The sequence below is a fragment of the Hippocampus zosterae genome, chromosome 17 (genome assembly GCF_025434085.1).
Source record: "Hippocampus zosterae strain Florida chromosome 17, ASM2543408v3, whole genome shotgun sequence".
NCBI classification, from domain to species: Eukaryota; Metazoa; Chordata; class Actinopteri; order Syngnathiformes; family Syngnathidae; genus Hippocampus; species Hippocampus zosterae.
The window spans coordinates 13,582,426-13,601,233 of record NC_067467.1 but is presented as its reverse complement, the minus strand read 5'-3'; the positions used below and the strand labels follow the sequence as shown (position 1 = coordinate 13,601,233).

The following is an 18,808-nucleotide window of genomic DNA, read 5'->3' as shown; positions in this document are numbered from 1 at the left end:
TGTTTTCGGAATGTGGGAGGAAACCAGAGTACCCGGAGAAAACCCACCAGGCCCGGAGAGAACCCGCAAACTCAACACAGGATGGCCGGAGCCGGGATCGAACCCGCAACCTCTGAACTGTGAGGTCAACGCGCTAACCACTGGTCCACGGGGCCGCCTACTACACAGGTTTTTAAACTATGAGGAACAAAACCTTGATCATGAATAATATTCAGACTCACTCTAGCAGTTTTAGTGAGACACCTGGGATGACACACGGCTGTGCCACAGGCCTGGGAAATCATTAAATGGAGCCTGCCCCGGAAGCGACCTCACGGTGGAGATCTTCAGCCTGATACGCTTGTACTCTCAGTGGGGATCATTTAAAAACACAAATTGCAGCCTCGTTTCAACAGATGCGCCACTCCGCTTCCTCTGATCGCTGCTGGGCAATTTTGCGCTCGTCACTACTCACTCATACTCAAGTGCAGGATTAGCCAGTCAGTGCCTCGAGACAGAGAGCAAACTGGAATTCCAAAATCTACTCTGAAAACAATTCTTGGTGCAACTACAGTTTGCATTTGCATAATTTTGACATAGAATCACGAGTTGAAATGCATAAATGTTCCCTCGAATGCAGTCTGCATGAAAGGAAAAACAAAACCGGTGGTGATAAAACATTTTATTTGTATAGTACTTTTCTAAATACTCAAGACACTTAACAAGGAAAGAGAAAACATCGATGACATTAATAAAAAATAGAAATAAATTTAAAAAGAAAAAATGTCAGTAGGATTTTGGGATCTTTTAACAGAAATGTAACCGAGCTACATACAGGATCCATCGTGAAACTTTATCAAACTAACCTGGATCTCGTGACTGTCACATCCAGCTACAGATGTACAGTATGTGGAATTATTTAGCAAACTAGCTGCGAAAGGAAACTCTACCCTGGTGCTTTTTGAAAAATCATATAATAAGCCATTTTAGGGTAATGTGTGGGTCCTGAGCTACAGAGAAACCTTTTTTTCCCCAAATGCAATTGTAATGTGGGCAGAAACTGGCTCACAACAACATACTAGCTGGTACAGGCTCTGGAAAAGTACAACGTTTAATATATAAGTGTCACAAGTATAAATTTGTCTTAAGAGTGCTTTAATTTGAAAGGTATCTGAGTTCAATGAACAATGTTCTCTTTTGGATTTTAGGTACAAGCCACGAGCCAAATGTGACTTTATAATGTGTACATCTTGTTGAAATAAATGTACAATTTGTATAAAAGATTGATGGAAGGGCTAAAGTGTGAACAGACTAGTCTGGAAAGTATCCTTGCAACGACAGCAGTTCCTCAATATTTCTCTACGGGTAAGACTAAAGATGTATATTTCATTCAGTAGTCCTGATGTGAATAATGTACACTGTATGTACATTGTGGCACAAAGTCGAGGGGTGTAAGAGTGCTCAGTAACATTTTTTTTTTAATTGCAGAAGTTCAGAAAGAACAAACGGGAAAAGGTTGACCTGCCTAATCTTGAAAATATTGGGTTGAACAGGCAATGGAATATTTCCATTCAAATGTATTTGATCACCATAGAATTAGCAGAAGCATATATCATGTTCCATGAGGAGAGGAAGGTGTGGAGAGTCATTCTGAATGAAATCACAGATGTTAACTGATGACCAGTATGCATCATACACAAGGGGCGAGATGTAAAAAAAACAAACAAACAAACAAAAAATCTAACTATTCAGTAATTATCTCAACTAGTTCAGAACGGTTGCCGTTTTCCATTCCCACAAACATGTCCCAAAATGAGCTCACTCTGGCATTCAAACGGTGTTTGATGTCCTCAGTCCGTAAATGTTGGAAGCGGCAAAGTCGAGGGAAAGAAGAGTGAGGGGTTGTGTGTTGGATGAACTATGAAGAGGGACGCTGGTTCCTGAATGTTTATTGATTGTAGAGCGAGCGCTGCTCCCATGGCATAGCCTGGATGGTACGTGGCACGGGTGAAGGCTTGAGTGTTGTCGCTCCGTTCGGATGGAGGGAGTGGCCAATGGGGTTGATAGTGGTGAGGGGCCGCTGAGGTGTCAGGGAGAAAGTGTCCTGGTGCTTCGGCTGTGGTGGAAAGGGTCAAAGATAATGTCGAGAAAAGAAGAGTGACAAGAGGAAAAGTGGGTGATGGGCAGGTAGAGAGAGAGAGAGGGAGGGAGGGAGGAAGAGAAAGTGAGTGCATGGACAACATGATTTCAGGAAGGTCATTGCCATAACTTTAAAAAAAATCATCTTGTGCCTCAGTGTACACTGCTAACCTACTACGGCCTGGGCAGAACGCCAATAAGCATAAAAATTGTAACCCGAGTACAGAGTTAATTGAACATATACATGAATGAATACTATTACAACACGTCCTTAAGTCTGGTACGATTTCAAATTTGAATTTATAAAGTTGCGCACCAATAGGCAGTAAGATAGCAACCAGACTATCAAGGCGGGTAAATGCTTCAGCATTCTCCAGTGCTCAGTTATTTTCCCGAGTCGTGGCTGTTTGGCTCGCTGCTTTTTCCGAAGTGGTAGGAAGTGAACTCAGTCCCCCTGTACTGCAAAGCTAAAAAGTGCATAGTCGGCTTGACACCACATTTTATTATATCAATTATGTCTTTCCCTGATTTCTATCGTCGATGCAAATGAGCGTTAGAGAATTGGACTGTTTTTACACAAACCTCCCAATTGTAAAATGTTTACTTTCAAAAATATTTTCTTGTAAAATTACATTATTCCAAGTTATGATGCACAGCAATCTTCCCAAGACAATTTATAGGTTGCAAAGAACTGAAAACAGTCATTTGTTTTCTAAAAAAATGAAAACTAGTTGGCCGTACATTACAATTGTGTTTTTAATCTTCTGTATTTTTAACCAAGAAAAAAAATTACAGTGATAACGAAATAACTTTCATTGGCAGTTTAAAATTAGATATACTGTATACACACACACACACTGTGTATACATTTCTGCCTTACACACACACTGTGTATACATTTCTGCCTTCGACAACATTTCTTAGCACTGCAACATACACGTCATCGTTGTCCTTTGAGTCAAGGCGCCTTCGTCTTTTAAAGTGTGCGCCCTGTTTCTCAGTTCCTTTGCAGTTATGGCGTTCACCGGATGAGAGAAGTTTCAAGATAACTGCTACTCAGTGATGCTAAAAACACCAATAACCAGAAGTGGGCATCGTCAGTCCGGTGAGTCCGTCAGTGACCTGCCGACCAGCCCAGTCCGCCCGAGTTGTTTGAGAGTGTGTGTGTGTGTGTGTGTGTGTGTGTGTGTGCGCGCGTGCAGCGGAGTCTTTGCGGTGCAACTCCCACCATTACTGGCACCAATGACAGACACTAGTGGCTAGCCCACGACGACAGCATTTCTGGCCCTGGATCAACATCTCCTAAACACGTAACCAACGGCTTTCCATAGGCTGCACTGCTACGGACTTACAGTATGTGCACTGCTGCCTGAAGTCAGTGAATTGGCCTCATTTAACAACAAGGGTGACTGGGAATGGTTCTCTCATGCCACTGTGTAAAAAGCTGCATGGGGGGTGCATCTCCGGTGTTTAAGGCAGTGGTTCTCAATTATTTTCTGTCATGCCCCCCCAAGGAAGAGGAAAACATCTTGCGTGCCCCCCCACCCCCACCGCACGACTATAAATAAATACTATCATTTGTCTATAAAATTGTTATAAGTACACCTCTGCATAACACTGTATCCTTATTAACGTGTAAGAGAATAAAAAAAGAAAGAACTATGGACCAACTTACAACAAAGAATAGCTTTAGTAACTGGAACAGAAATTATTTAAAGTGCATCTGAAATTCAAAAATAATAAATCCTTAATTTAACAATAAATATTTTTTGACTGACCATGTCAAACCATACGATATTGAAAAATAAAATTGCATAAAATCAATAACTAATAATGCATTCAAGCTAATCACCAACATTATCTCAGGAGCACAATATAAAAAAAACTTTAAGAAGGGAAAACAAAAATATACAAAACAATTTGTGCTTTTTTTTAAAAATCAAAGATGATGTCTGGATTGATGGCTACAATGGGCACGTTTTGCAATGCACAGCTTATCGAAGCGAGGTTTGGAGCAGGACACAGCAACTCTCGGCTAATGCTCAATGTGTAGCCGGGACTTGTATTTCAGTTTACTGAAGTAACAGTCACAAAGCGGCATGATTCTTAGGAATATTCGTCACGTTTTTGCTGAAAAAAAAAAAAAAAAAAAAAAAACCTCAAGCATCTTATCAGCGTTATTGAGGTGTAATAAGTGACGCCTTAATTTATTTGGCTGTCCGCTACCAAAATTTTTAGACACAGTAAGCACATCGATCTTTCCTCGGCTGCCACCGCGGTCACATTGAAGCCAAAGCGCTACATACGCTTCGTCATATTTCCGCCCTGAGAATGCTCCCTGCGCAAACTCTGCCAATGAGAGCGCCATTGCCCCCTACCGTAGTGGAGGTGCAACTGCACGTTATTTTAGGACAATAAAAAAATTTAAAAGCATGTTCCCCAAGGTTAAACGTGCCCCACTTGACGGAGCCTCGCGCCCCACTATTTGAGAAACACTGGTTTAAGGTCAATACGTTTTCGAAATTCATCCGTATGATCTCTTTCTTTGCAAATATCGCATTTTGTCACGTGGAAACAAGCGACCATTAATATGAAGCAGCCACAGTATGTTCAAATTTGTTTTTATAACTAGATTTTGCTGCTGTGGCTTTAAATCAGGTTATTTTTTTTTTCAAAAAAATACAGAATATAATGCATCTCCAGTGAAAATCATTTCCATAACTCATACTGAACCCAAATGTATGCCATCAAGTCATTATTACAGCTCCATGGGAATTGGGATGGTTGTAATAATGTTGTCTATGGGGGTAACTAAGTTCAAGCCTTCATTCCCTGGCAGCAGATGCCCTGTGACTGACGCAAATACTCATAGCGGGTAGTTTGTGTCCAAACACTACATATCACCATGTTACTGGTGGACAGGATCATGTTTTAAGTCTTGAGTATGAATAAATTATTTTTCCCGATGTTAGTAGGCAGACAACAAAAAGCCGCTAGTCAGCATGTAGCAGACGGTGGTTTTCTCTCCTACCATGAGATTGGCGCTCAGCCTAGTGTATCCCAAGCTCATCTCCTTTACCTCAGGCACCAGGGGCTGGAGAAGAGAGTAGGAGGATGGTGCTGTAGTGCTGGAGGAGGAGATGTGTTTGGAGGAGGTTGAGCTCCTCATACTTGACTGGCTGCTCTGGGACGACACAGTGCTGGCTCGGCCCTGTTTGCAAAAAAATAATAATAAAAAAAACAACAGTGTGAATAGTTATCCATTATCAGAGAAAATATAATGAAATGAAAACCACGAACAAGTCCCGAATTTGTTTTCCCTACCTGGTGAGGATCAGGGACAGATTGGCTCACTCCACCACTCTGGCCTCCCTGGGACATAGGGGAAACGCAGTGAGAGGGCAGAGGTTCCTGTTGACTGTGTCCTCCGTGCTGCGATTGCAGTATGGAGGAGGCATTGTTCTGCTGTTGTTGCCGCTGCTGCTGACGGCGAGGTGTGGCAGAGAAATTTGAACGACGGCTGCCAGACTGAATGGGAGGAGGGATGAGAGCAGAGAACGATTGAGTGATAAGAAATGTGATAAAGCACCCTCTCCTTATCATGGAGTTTGTGTATATCAAGGATCCGATTTGTTTGTTTTATTCTATTGGGACAGCGCACATTAATCAACACAAGAATAAACAGTGTAAATGAGCCGGACTTAGCATCAATGCTAGTTTTCAGCCGTTGTCCCACGGTAGGTTTCTAGAATAGCACAGTGAGACACATAAAACTTTAAAACCACAATGACAGAAATAAGAACCAAATAAGTAAGACATAAAACAGACAATGCAAGCAGTTGCAATGCTCAATTACAAGACAATAGAGCAGGGCAGCCAAATCACTTACAGCTACAAATTTGCTGGCCAGAAGCCCATTGGAACGGGCTGGAGTCCGGGAACAGTGTTTAATGGGTGCATGTTTGATGTATTTTTAGTCAATTTTTGTTTGTTTGTTTGTTTGTTTGTTTTTTTGAAAAGTGGATTGTCATTACAGCAGCCCGGTGATCCAGTGGTTAGCGCTTAGACCTCACAGTGCAGAGGTATGGGTTCAATCCCAGCTCCGGCCTCCCTGTGTGGAGTTTGCATGTTCTTTCCGGGCCTGCGTGGGTTTTCTCCGGGTACTACGGTTTCCTCCCACAATCCAAAAACATATTTCCTAGTCGCCAACTTGTATGAGGTTTGGTGAGGGACCAGACGAAGCATGACCGAAAATTCCCCTATGATGTGCACCATATTTGGAAGGCACCAATTAACTTCCTCAGGCTCCTCATCACTTCACAGAAAGCCGTCCCCTTTCTGCCAGAGTGGACGCCGTTTTGCCAGTTTTCCATACCCTCTACTGTGAAGTTCCTGCAGAAGTTCTTTAGTATGGTTAACTTCTATAACAGCTGTTAGTGCACCCATTTCCCGCTGCCCTGGTCGCCCTCACGACAGATGCATCAGACTGGGAGCAGTGTGTGAGTACTGCAGTGGGTGTGTGGAGCCTGCCAACCACTGGCTTTCTTCACCATTGGGCTCCATAACGAGGGGAAGTACAGCTCCTTTGACCAAGAGCTCCCGGGCCTCCTCGTCACCACCTTACACTTGCGATTCCTGTTAGAGGGGCACCAGTTCACCGCCCTCATGGACTAAATCTCACTGACATTTGCCAAGGTAAAAACCTCAATGCCATGGTTTGGTCAACAGCATCGTTAGCTCGCTGCCATTTCTGAGTCGATGACAGACATCTCGCAGGGGCCTGGAAAGGACAATTACAGTATGTTGCGCACTATCTCTCCTGGTGGGTCGGCCGTTTAGCTGGGGCGTGATTGCACTCCATGGACGGCGACTGACAGACTGTGTCTGGAAAACCTCACGTTTGGTGACACCAATGGCATACTTTTCTGTGATGTTTCCAACAGCCGACCACACCCCACAGTGGTGTCTGGCTGCCAGAGTGCGGTATTCACAGCTTTTTCCACCCGGGTGTGAAGTTTATCTGACAGGATCGCAGGAGAGACGTCAGGACGCGAGCTTGCTCCTGCATGGCTTGCCAGCACTGAGGTTCAGCGCCATATTAGGGCCTCGTTGGCTCGGTTTCTAATGCTGGAGAGACGTTTTGATCATGTATATGCGGACCTGTTTGGGTCACTGTGTTCTTCCTGTGTATCACTCATCTCATCTCATCGTGAGAGGTCTGGACAGCAGTCGCTGAAGGTCTGGGGGTGAAGAGTCACTCACTGCACTGCTGCATGCCGCACGCGAGGCAACAGGCTCTGTAACAAGTTTTATCGTTCTATGAAGCTGCTTTGAGGGGCCAGTCCCATGGGCTGCCCTTCTCCCGTGGGTTATGTTTGGTCTCCAATCATATCCAGACCTCATCTGCTGAGCTGGTATACGGCCAGCCACTGCATGTGCCTGGGGAATTAATCCTAGATGGCCTAGCCCCCTGGTCGTGCTATATCCCAAGCTCAACTTTTATATGATCCACCATACCCCATTATAATTTACTTCAAGAGCTCTGCTATGTTCAAGTGCCAACTTTTGTGCACAAGTTTTTGCACAATGCCAATTTGAAATGATGTTGAGCTTTTTAATTAAGGGATGCAGAAAAAAAACATTGATCGATTCTTAAAATAATCAGTTCCAGCCGGAAAATGAATAATATATGTGCGTCTTTTGAATTTTCGATACCCTCATATTCAACACCAATATGACATGTTGTTCCAATACTGTGCAGCCCTGGTGAGCTTGCTAGTGAAAAATGGACCGGCTTGACAACACAGGTACTTTTGGAGCGGTAGAGAAGAACGCACGGCAATCAGAGACACGTGCCTTTCAGAATATGCGACTTACCATACCACCCTGCAAGAAGAATGTAATTTATTCAAGAACACAAATTGGCTTTTGACGAACGTCTGACGTCAAGTTGAATTGTTTTGGAGACATCACTGAAACAGCTATGATTTCTGAACACCATCTTATAGAGACCCACCTGGCTGGGTGTTGCAGCACTACAACGGTGTTGAGCCAGCTCTAGCATTGTCCTGTAACTCTTGGAGCAGGAAGGGCAGTCAAATCGGTTCGGCCCATCATCATGGATCCTCTGGTGGTTCCGGAGATACCGTGCCAAACGAAAAGCCTTCCCACAACGATCACACATGTAACGCTTCTGACCATGGATTCGCATATGGTTACGCAAAGACATGTAGTTGGTGTAGGGCTTGCTGCAAAAGTCGCATCTGTATTGTATAAAGAGAAAAAAACACGTTTAATGTTGAAGAGATGACTACAAGAGTATTGGTCAGTCTCACACATATTGAATATTGGTAATTATTTCTCCATGTAAAGAGCAAAACGACAATGATTTGAAAGATCTGACCCGTGTTGGCAGAGTACGGCTTTCCTAAAGCTTCAGGCAAGTTGAATTCAAGACTTTTTAATTCCATTTGAAACTGAAACAAAGTAACTTCTGAATATTGTTTATGTGCCACCCTGTCCAAAGTTGCTCGAGTACATAAATGAGATGCATCTGCTAGAAAGATTCCTGATTATATCTAATCTCTATTTTGTTGATTCTGCTATAATTGTGATTGCATGAGTCATTCGGTACATTCATTATTGATGAATGTTAATTTATTTTGAGATTTGAGTATATTGACAATGATAACATCCTACTAATGTATAAACTTTTTTTTTTAACTTTTAGAAACTGATTTCAGATATTTTAAGGCCAATTAAGGCCTGGTTTTTAGATTCATGGATTGATTTTCTGTTAAGGATCTACAGGAACCCTGAGACGAGGACAAATGTGTTCAACCCACACTTCATATACTTCAAATGTTTGAAGTGGGCTCAAAAATACAAGATTACTAATTTTCAAACCATTTTATTCACTGATGGATGGCATGTGACTTTGGAGTTCTGAATGGTTGTTTTGGATGGCCAACATGTCCCAAAAAGGCTGCGAAATCGAAATGATGTTGTACATGGGCGGCACGCCTCCGTCAGCGATCAGACAGACACACGCTCAAACATACGATGGGAACAAAGCAAAATACACAAGACATGATGTGTCCGCCCTCCTTCCCATACATGGGGATTTTTCTTTTCGGGACAGATTTATTCAAATTAAGGCCACTTACATGAGATTTGTTGAGAATATACATTCTGTAATTCTCCTTCATATATTGACATACTACCAGTTCACCTATTCATCCATCCATCCATTTTCCAAACCGCTTAATCCTCACGAGGGTCGCGGGGGGAGCTGGAGCTTATCCCAGCCGTCATCAGGCACTAGGCGGGGGACACCCTGAATCGGCTGCAAGCCAATTGCAGGGCACACAGAGATGAACAACCATGCGCACGCACGCACACACACACACACACACACACACACACACACACACGCACGCGCACGCACACGCACACGCACGCGCACACGCATGCACACACACACACACACACACACCTAGGGACAATTTAGTGTGTTCAATCCGCCTGCCACGCATGTTTTTGGAACGTGGGAGGAAACCGGAGCACCCGGAGAAAACCCACGCAGGCCCGGGGAGAACATGCAAACTCCACACAGGGAGGCCGTAGCTGGAATTGAACCCGGTACCTCTGCACTGTGAAGTCGACGTGCAAACCACTGGACTACCGAGCCGCCCTCCAGTTCACCTAATTTTTGCAATATCATATGTCGTCATGTCCCAACCTGCAGTCGTAAAAACAGTCTTGTTGATGTGTACTTATTTTTGCATATCAATGTGCCTTCTTGTTTTCAGCTGTGAGGCTGGGTATTTATTTTCCACTGCTCATGATCCGTTCCATAAACTAAAAGCGGCTAATAAAGTAGTGAAAATTTGAATTTTGTCCATTTCACATTTTTTAAAAAAAAAGTTTAAAACGGGATCTTCATAATTCCATAAATAGTTTTGACTCGCTACCTGAAGTCTCCAGTCTTGTGAGTGAGCTTGTGGTTGAGCAAGGAGCTGGCATGTTTGTAGGCGCAGTTACACAAGTCACAGACATATGGCCTCTCATCTGAATCCATGTCATCCGATGCGGATGTTGCTGGTACTGGCGCTCTGGATTCTAAGGAGAGACTGGAACTGGAGAGAGAGGCTGAAGAGAGACTGGAGCTTGAGAGCGCAGCTGACGATGACGGGAGCTGATCACACCAGTTGATGGTTGAACTCGACTGTCACAAAAGATTGAAATTGTTTAAGTGACTACAGCGTTTCCCCAACTTTTAAGATAATGAATCCAATTTTACATTACATAAATCTCACGGCACAACAACATACCTGGGGAGGGAAAAAAAGGCACAAAAATTATATGTTGAAATAATGATCTCATCTTAATGGGTGCTTTATTCCGCCACATCATAACCATTGTGGATATGACAGTTTATTATGTTTGGGTTTGGCAAACTACAACAGCCATGTAACTCATAGTCTCAAGTAGATAGTAAAGGATGAGCCCCGAGGCTCGAACAAACTTTTCGCACTGGTGTAAGCCATTTGGGTTTCAGAACAAAAGATGAATATTTAGCAAAAATGTAGAATTCCAGATGTTATTGATGGTGTTTAACAAATCAGGACAAAGCACCCACTTTACAATAGAGTGTGTAGTAGTGGATCGGACATTAAAGGAACGTGAAACGAATAATATAAGAATGATATTCCTAGCTTAAACCCTTACTTGCAATAATGACATCAAGCCTGCCACCTATTGTCATCACCAGATTGTTGCATTCTTCATTTGAATTTTTTCCCAGGCCTTTACCACAGCCTCATGAATCAGTTCTTTTTTTTGTTTTTTTTTTCTGCAGATTTATTCCTCCAGTCTCCACTTCAGGAGGGAAAATGCACGCTCTGTCTGTCATGTCAAACTCATTTTTGTCGCGGGCCACATTGTATTTACGGTTTCCCTTGACTGTGAATTTTGTGAAACCGTATAAATGTTTAACCACCTCCACATATTGCATACGCACCGAACAACAAATAGAAAAATAACTAGTTTTGACATCAGAAGTCAATCATAATGGATTGTTCAAACATTGTAATTATTACATTACATATGGCAATTTAGATTTTTGGGTTCAGACTTTAGCAACCATCATGGATGTTGACATGCTTGAATTGCTTCTGGGGGCCGCATAAAATGATATGATGCGGCAGATCGAGCCCCTGCGCCAGAACTTCTGACACCTGTGCTCAATTGGATTGACTCACTTAGCCAGTCTTCTGCTTCGTTCACACTGGACGCATTTTTAAGCATGAACGCAGGGGTGCCCATTACGTCAATCGCGATCGACCAGTGGATTGAGGACTGTTCCCAAGTCGATCCGAGGGGTGTAGAGGGAAAAAAAAACATTTGTGTCTCCCAGAGATGAAAGTTGACTTTCCTGAAAATTCCAGGGACATAAATTATATATATATTACACACACACACACACACACACACACACACACACACACACACACACACACACACCCTTTGTGGCTTCCGTTTTCGCCGAAATTTCGAAATCTCCGAAATATGGCGAGGCCATGAGAATGCGAGGCGAGGGTATTACTGTTGTGGCGACGCCACTTGCGCTAAGCGCGCCTCATCAGTAGGTAGTCAGCTTCCCTCTGCTGTGCGCGCGTCAGCGTGAACATGTACGCAAGTACGTCTTTTGATTTCAACCAATCAGCGCCAACGCAACCTACGTCACACACGACAACAGCTTAGCTAAGATAGCCGAGAAGACACTCGAAGTTGGACGGACACGTTTTTCTACCAATCTGCGCGTTTCCGTTTTGTCCAAATATATATTTTTATGGCAAAAACTGTATTGTCCACAGTGTCTTTTATTCGTTCCACTGGGGTTTAGCAAGTGTGTTTATAAAGAGACGTAAATTGTTTATGGAATACCCCCCCCTTAAATGGTATAACCCAAGTGGCAAAATGCCGCTTACTACTGTTGTTGCAAGTTGCCATTCGTTCTACTAAAGCATTAGTCAAACGCCATCATGTCTTGTGTCGTTATTACACAAACAAAAATCTCTTAACTGTTACAAGTGTTAGTGCCTCAATATGGCTACGCTCGTGAAAGCAAAACAACAAACTCAAACGTGTGTTCGTGCAATGTTGTCAACTAATATCTGGATTAATTTTAGGCAATTGTTCCTCAATTCTCCGGAGAAATTTTCATGAAAATCTGAAAATCCAGGAAAATCCGAAGGACTTTCATCTCTGGTCTCTGTGCATTTTAGTCATATATTTTTTGTGTTAATGCACACTGTACCCTAATAATTCTATTAATCTCACTTTCACAAAAAGTATTTAAAAAATAATATAAAGCAGGTCATCTTTCACCAACAGTGACATGTGACTGCGTCACCGGACGTTGTTAGCACTCAGCAGTCTGCAGTTGCAGCTTGTGATCAGAGTTGTTGCGCGATATCTTTTATCGTTATCATTACTCTCATTAAGAGTTTGTTTTGTATAATTCACAGAGGGGACGGGCAAAGAATGGGAATCTGGAGGGCTGAGCAAGGCATTTTAAAAACGGTACGCGTGAGCTACAATCGTGAACATGCTGCCTAAGTGCGTCGCACGCCTCCACGTCAGGCTGTTTCTTATGTGTGTGTGCATGTGTGTGTACATGGATGGGTGCGTATGCGTGCGTGCGCGGTAACGGGTCGATCGCGGGAGGTTGGTTGATCGAAAAGTAGATCTTCGGTCCAAAAGGTTTGGGCACCCCTGCATTAGCGTAATATAGAGTCAATGCAACCAGCACGCTGTGACGTGGTATGAGGGCAGGCGATGGGAAAGACAAATAATGCGTCATGGATCAGAAGAACAAGCAAAACACCTGCCATTGCACTATTTGCAGAACATTATTACATCGAAAGTCCATCCATTCATTATCTGAGCCTACTTAACCACACAAAGGTCGCAGTCGTGGAGTCAGCTGTCTTTGGGCAGCAAGCGCAGTCCACCTTGAACTGGGTGATTGTATTTGCAGTACACACTGTGGGCTTGACCGTGGCCAAGACAGGCCCGGACGGTGCGTTTGTTCTGTAGTCAAGCATTATTTTAAAATTTTATTTTAGGGCGGCCCGGTAGTCCAGTGGTTAGCACGTCAACTTCACAGTGCAGAGGTCAATTCCAGCTCCGGCCTCCCTGTGTGGAGTTTGCATGTTCTCGTCGGGCCTGCGTGGGTTTTCTCCGGGTACTCCGGTTTCATCCCACGTTCCAAAAACATGTGTGGCAGGCTGATTGAACTCTCTGAAATTGTCCCTAGGTGTGATTGTGAGTGTGGATGGTTGTTTGTCTCTGTGTGCCCTGCGATTGGCTGGCAACCGAAGACGGCTGGGATAGGCTCCAGCACCCCCCGCAACCCTAGTGAGGTGTTGTTTTATTTTATAAATACAATACGTTCATACAACAAATTCGTTTGGAGGTGAAACTAAGCAGAAACCTTAAGTGTTAATATAAGTGACTATATAGAAATGGGAATGCCAGTCGGATTTTTCTTTCGAATCATCCGTTGAATGGCGTATTACCAAGCTGACGTGTGATGAAGTTGATCATTTGATCTAAATGGTAATCGCTATGAAACATATTATGAAACAGTCTTAGTTATACTATGATTTACTAGTTGTAGACATGGTAACTTTATGGATAAAACATTCTTCACAAAGTGTACTAATACTAATGTCAAGTCAAGTCAACCGTATTTATAGAGCACTTTCAAACAGCCATCACTGCATACAAAGTGCTGTACACGGAGCAATTTAACATGCACAATAAACAGTAAGACAAATCGGTTATAAAGGCGGTAGAAAGCACCAAACAGTAAAACCAAGAACAAATCTAAGTCATGCTGAGTCAAATGCCAAAGAATACAAGTGAGTTTTGAGGAGGGATTTGAAGATGGGAAGCGAGGAGGCTTGCCGAATGTTCAGTGGGAGGTCATTCCAGAGAGAAGGACCAGCAACAGAAAAGGCTCGATCCCCTCTGAGCCTCAGTTTAGTTCTTGGTACTTCTAATAATGTCTGGTCCACAGACCTGAGGCGCCGGGCAGGTGTGTAGGGGCGGATGACCTCGGAGAGGTAAGGTGGTGCGAGATTATTCAGAGATTTGAAAACAAAGAGAAGGATCTTGAAAAAACTCTCAAATGAATGGAAAGCCAGTGAAGGGATGCCATGAATGTTAACTATCGGCAGCCCTACGGATGACATGTGGTAGATTCTTTGGTCAGATTGATCGTCGATTACACAGTGCATCGTCTTAGGGTTGCAAAGAGGACGTCAAGCCATATCAATACTATAAGTCTATACTGTAATAAGGTCATTTTTCAAAAGATTCATCACGTGATTTTAATCATTCAATTCCTCTTACATGCTTTCGTATTAATAAAGGGGGTAAGTAGCCATTGATATTAAGTTTATTTACATAAATAGTACACACACATAATCATGTTAACAGAGTCCGCTTTACTTCTGGCCCCTGGTATATACTGTAGCCAGATTTTGTGGTCTGCTGTATTCATGATGTAATATGAGTACGATAAAAGTGTTAAACAACATATTTTGATCCATTTATTTTATTGAATAAACCTGGAGTACCCGGCAGCTGATGTAATTATGTTCATTGTTAATGCTTAGTTTTCAAACATTTACCCTTTAAATATTAGACTTTTAAGTATCACAATTCTTGATTATGCATATCAGTCAAAATGTATAAATGCATTCCCATGACGAAACCCCAAATTTGTTACAGTGGTTTCCCAATGGGTAATCAAATGGAACCGGAAAACTGTTTCTGTTCATTTCTGAAATCCTCAGGCCTGCCATAGTTTCATCAAAAGGTTCAGAGAATCTTGAGAAATCACTGTATGGAAGCGTCAAGGCCGAAAACTAACACTGAATGCCCGTGACCTTTGATCCCTAAGGCAACACTGTATCAAAAAAAACGAATGTGTCAAGTATATCAGCACATGACTGAGGAACACTTCAATGTCAGTAAATACAGCTCAGCGCTACATCCATAAATGTAACTCATAACTCTACTAGGCAAAGCAAAAACCATTCTCAATAACACCCAGAAATGCCCAAATTCATCTAAGATGGACTGATCCAAAGTAGATGTAAATATGTTCTGTGGTCTGACAAGTCCATATTTCAAATTGTTTTGGGAAATTATGGACGTCGTGTCCTTCAGGCCAAAGAGGAAAAAAACAGCAGGCTGTTATGGATATTAAGTTGAAAAGCCAGCATCTGTGATAGTATGGGGCTGTGTTGGTGCCAATGGCATGGGTAACTTAACTAAAGTCACTGTTAATGGTGAAAGGCCCATACGGGCTTTGGAGAAATGTATGCTGCAATCCAAGCAATGTCTATTTCATGGACTCCCCTAATTATTTCAGCAAGACAAATGACAAACCACATTCTGCACGTGTTAGGACACTGTGGTGTTCTAGTAAAAGAGTGCGTGTACTCGACTGACCTGCCTGCCATCCAGACCTGTCTCCCATTGAAAACATGTGGTACATTATGATGCGTAAAATATGACAATGGACATCCCAGACTGTTAAACAGCTGAAGGTACAAGGATGGTAAAGAATTCCACCAATAAAGCTTAAACAATTTGTGTCCTCAGTTCCCAAATGTTTATTGAATGCTGTTAAAAGAAAAGGTGATGGAGGACAGCGGTAAACATGACCGTGTCCCAGCCTTTTGGAACATATTTAAGCCATAAAATTAAAGTTAAAGATTTATTTGTTAAAAACAATCAATTGTATCAGTTTTAACATTAGATATCTTCTTTTTGTAGTGTATTCAATTAAATACATGTTCAACATATTTTGCGTGCCAACTGCATTGGAATTGTATTATGAAATTTGTTTAGAAGGTAATTCTATGGAGCTGTCATTCAAAACATAGCAAATGTTAATTTTTACAAGCAATGCTTAGGTGAGCAACGCAAGTTGTGCAAGAAATTGATCGGAATGTCACTATTTTACATACTGTACATCCTCTAGACATTTTTTTTAAAATAAGATAAACCATAGCACATCATAAATCAAAACAATCAATGGTATTCATTGGTAACAGAAATACACGTATGACAAAGATTAATGCCCTTATAACTTCATGAAATGCATTTGCATCACATAACGCATTTTAGGAACCAAAAAGAAAACGACAGCAGCTGATCCCTGCTGTTTGATGGTAATAGTGGGTAATAGGGACCAGGACTGCTCATTAATAGCAAAAATCCATATAACTGATGCCCATTGAAATGCATCGGGAGGGGGGGAAGAGGGGAAATAATATTTTGTGTATTATTATTAATTAATCGGTCATTTGTATTTTTTTCTGCCAAAAATCAGCATCACCCTAAAAAAAATCCTATCCGTCGTGCCCTATACAAACACACGCACGTACGCGCACTTAAAAAAAATTTGAGTAGATTACCGGGTGCGGGTGGGTTGGGGAAATACCCCAGAACCCACAACTACGAACTGCAGCCTGGCATGACAAAATTCTTTTTGAGAGTCCCAGTGGGATTCCTTCCGCTCTTGTTTCCGGTTGGTCAAGCATCGTTTTGTTTCTTTGAGATCACAATGTTGCAGCCAATACTCATGCAAGCTTAAACCAAAATCATTCTGATTCCAGCTAACGGTCCAGGGCAAACTTTCTCATTTACTTAACTCTCTCACAAACAAAAATGTATAGTTCGTGCGCCACCTTGTTTAGCGGTGACTCCACAGCTACCAACAGGGTCCGTCTTAAATGTTAGCAATAGCTTGTCTCGATGATTTTCCACAACATTCGCCAGTTGCTACGTTATTCCGGACCAGGGGGAGTATATATTCACTTGGTACGGAAGATGCACTTAACGTGATGCGAGTTGTCTCCGTCTTGGAAACACGACCCACACGAGATTAAACCACTACACATTTATTGGAGCAAATACTCAATAGGCCACAAGCCGTTCCGGTGCCTTAGCAAAAGGCTGATGATGACCACACAAACTATAACGTATAGTTTGACAGATTGACGTGAGACTCACACATGACAAATATATGTCAATATTAGTACTACCGAGAAACAGATGTATTTGTTTCCTGTTATAAAAAAAAATTCTGATTCGTTCGCCAAAATTTTAGGCAGTGAGCATTCTTACGTCGTGTGGATCCTTTTTCCAGAATAATTGGGAGCAATGGCCAAAAGACTCTGTCGGTGTCACATAATTCACTCCATTTCTGTCGGGAAAATCTCCATGTGAGCTGCCGGTATTAGTCCTAGCATACATCGTTGCTTATAAGGTCCTTTGTATTTTATAAATAATAATCCAAGCCGCTTTGTCAGGATCTTCTGTAAAGAAAAATATTTCTTCTCTGAAATAAGCGTTTTGGCGGTGGACAAGTGGAGGAATACGGTTCACTACTGCCTTCTGTTGGACTGGAGTATAATAAAACAAAATTAGAAACTAGATTTCGAATGCAATCCAGATTGCGCGTCGAGTAAAAATTTGGATGCAGAATAAATATTACTATTTAAATTTCCTTCGTCACAGTACTTTGAAAATACAAACTGATAATTTGCCCTCATCATACATTGATGCAATAGCACAAAGATAAGAAATATTTTTTTTTTTATACTTGGTCAAAAATAACCCAAATTGGTTTCTTTTCAACCGAGCTCCTTTGTTATTACAGCCCCATCTCAACAGTCCCGTACTTAAATTTTACCCAGCTGGATGGGTTGTTCCATTAAATACAAACCCATGCGTTTGATACATTTAACACAACAGGTGAGAATTATTTTCCTAAAATCTTATTTCAAATTAACTGCAATTATGTGATGTTTCAAGATACGTGTTTTTTTTTAAATACTGTAGATATACCGTCACTAAATGCTGGATCAAATCAACTACGATTCTGGGTTGTTTCAACTACAATACATATTTTTTGTTCTGTAAGATACTGTATACAAATGCTTAGTCATATTAACCAATAAGCAAAATGAATGCGAGTATACATTACAATCTGTAATCATATGAATTGTGTTAGATTATCCATAACTATGAAAGTGTTCAACTACAAACCTGGAACAAAATATATGCTACAATTGCTCACCTGAAGCATACAGTATATTTTGCTAGAAACACTAAAATCCCTAAAATTAAAAAAAAGTGTATTTATGACACGTTGCCCACCCTAGGGCACTGTACTAGTCTCCTACAACAAGTGACGTGTGGTGTGGTTCATGTGTGGCATTACTTTCCTGGAATCAGATACTGTAAAAAATGAACCCAAAATAGATTAGAAAATATTTTAATTTTGACCTCCATTGAAACATGTCCCAAATGAGGTCAAAATTAAATGTTTGAATATTTGGTATCAAAACGTTTAATTATGTTTTAATTGATACAACAATGTTGGTCAAGTGATAGCAAGAAAAACAAAATAATATTTACCGGTAATACAAGGTGAAGTTTATTCTATCTGCGTTTGTTTTTGTGATATCTTTGAAAGCCCCGATTATATCATGACCTGTGTATCTGGTATCATAACTCCGTGTAGGATGTTTCTAACAAACCGATTTACTCGACTTTAAAATACTGGAGTGAAACAATGACCCCAGTATGATTGAATGGA

At 41.8% G+C, this 18,808-nt stretch overlaps 1 protein-coding gene across 2 annotated transcripts; it reads right to left on the bottom strand.

Annotated features, from left to right (window-relative positions):
* Positions 1-646: 646 nt before the first annotated feature.
* Positions 647-17,569, bottom strand: LOC127590233 (zinc finger protein 646-like). Of its 2 annotated transcripts, none has more exons than XM_052049742.1 (6): positions 17,332-17,569; positions 10,092-10,345; positions 8,135-8,381; positions 5,443-5,646; positions 5,150-5,329; positions 647-2,095 (listed from the first exon to the last, which is right to left on the bottom strand). In XM_052049742.1, the coding sequence occupies exons 1-6, from the start codon at positions 17,458-17,460 to the stop codon at positions 1,928-1,930; spliced, it is 1,182 nt and encodes a 393-aa protein (XP_051905702.1). In that variant the 5' UTR covers positions 17,461-17,569; the 3' UTR covers positions 647-1,927. The 2 variants fall into 2 exon arrangements, with proteins under 2 accessions (XP_051905702.1, XP_051905703.1); XM_052049743.1 differs by having other exon boundaries at positions 5,198-5,329.
* Positions 17,570-18,808: the final 1,239 nt, after the last annotated feature.

What these genes read in the sequence shown, in the direction of transcription:
- LOC127590233 (XM_052049742.1), bottom strand. Translation starts at nt 17,460, where the DNA reads ATGTATGCTAGGACTAATACCGGCAGCTCACATGGAGATTTTCCCGAC. An exon ending in GGAAAAAGGATCCACACGAC is followed by an intron (nt 10,346 to 17,331) that starts GTAAGAATGCTC and finishes CTTTTGTGACAG; the next exon opens with TCGAGTTCAACCATCAACTG. An exon ending in GTGCTGCAACACCCAGCCAG is followed by an intron (nt 5,647 to 8,134) that starts GTGGGTCTCTAT and finishes CCTCCCATTCAG; the next exon opens with TCTGGCAGCCGTCGTTCAAA.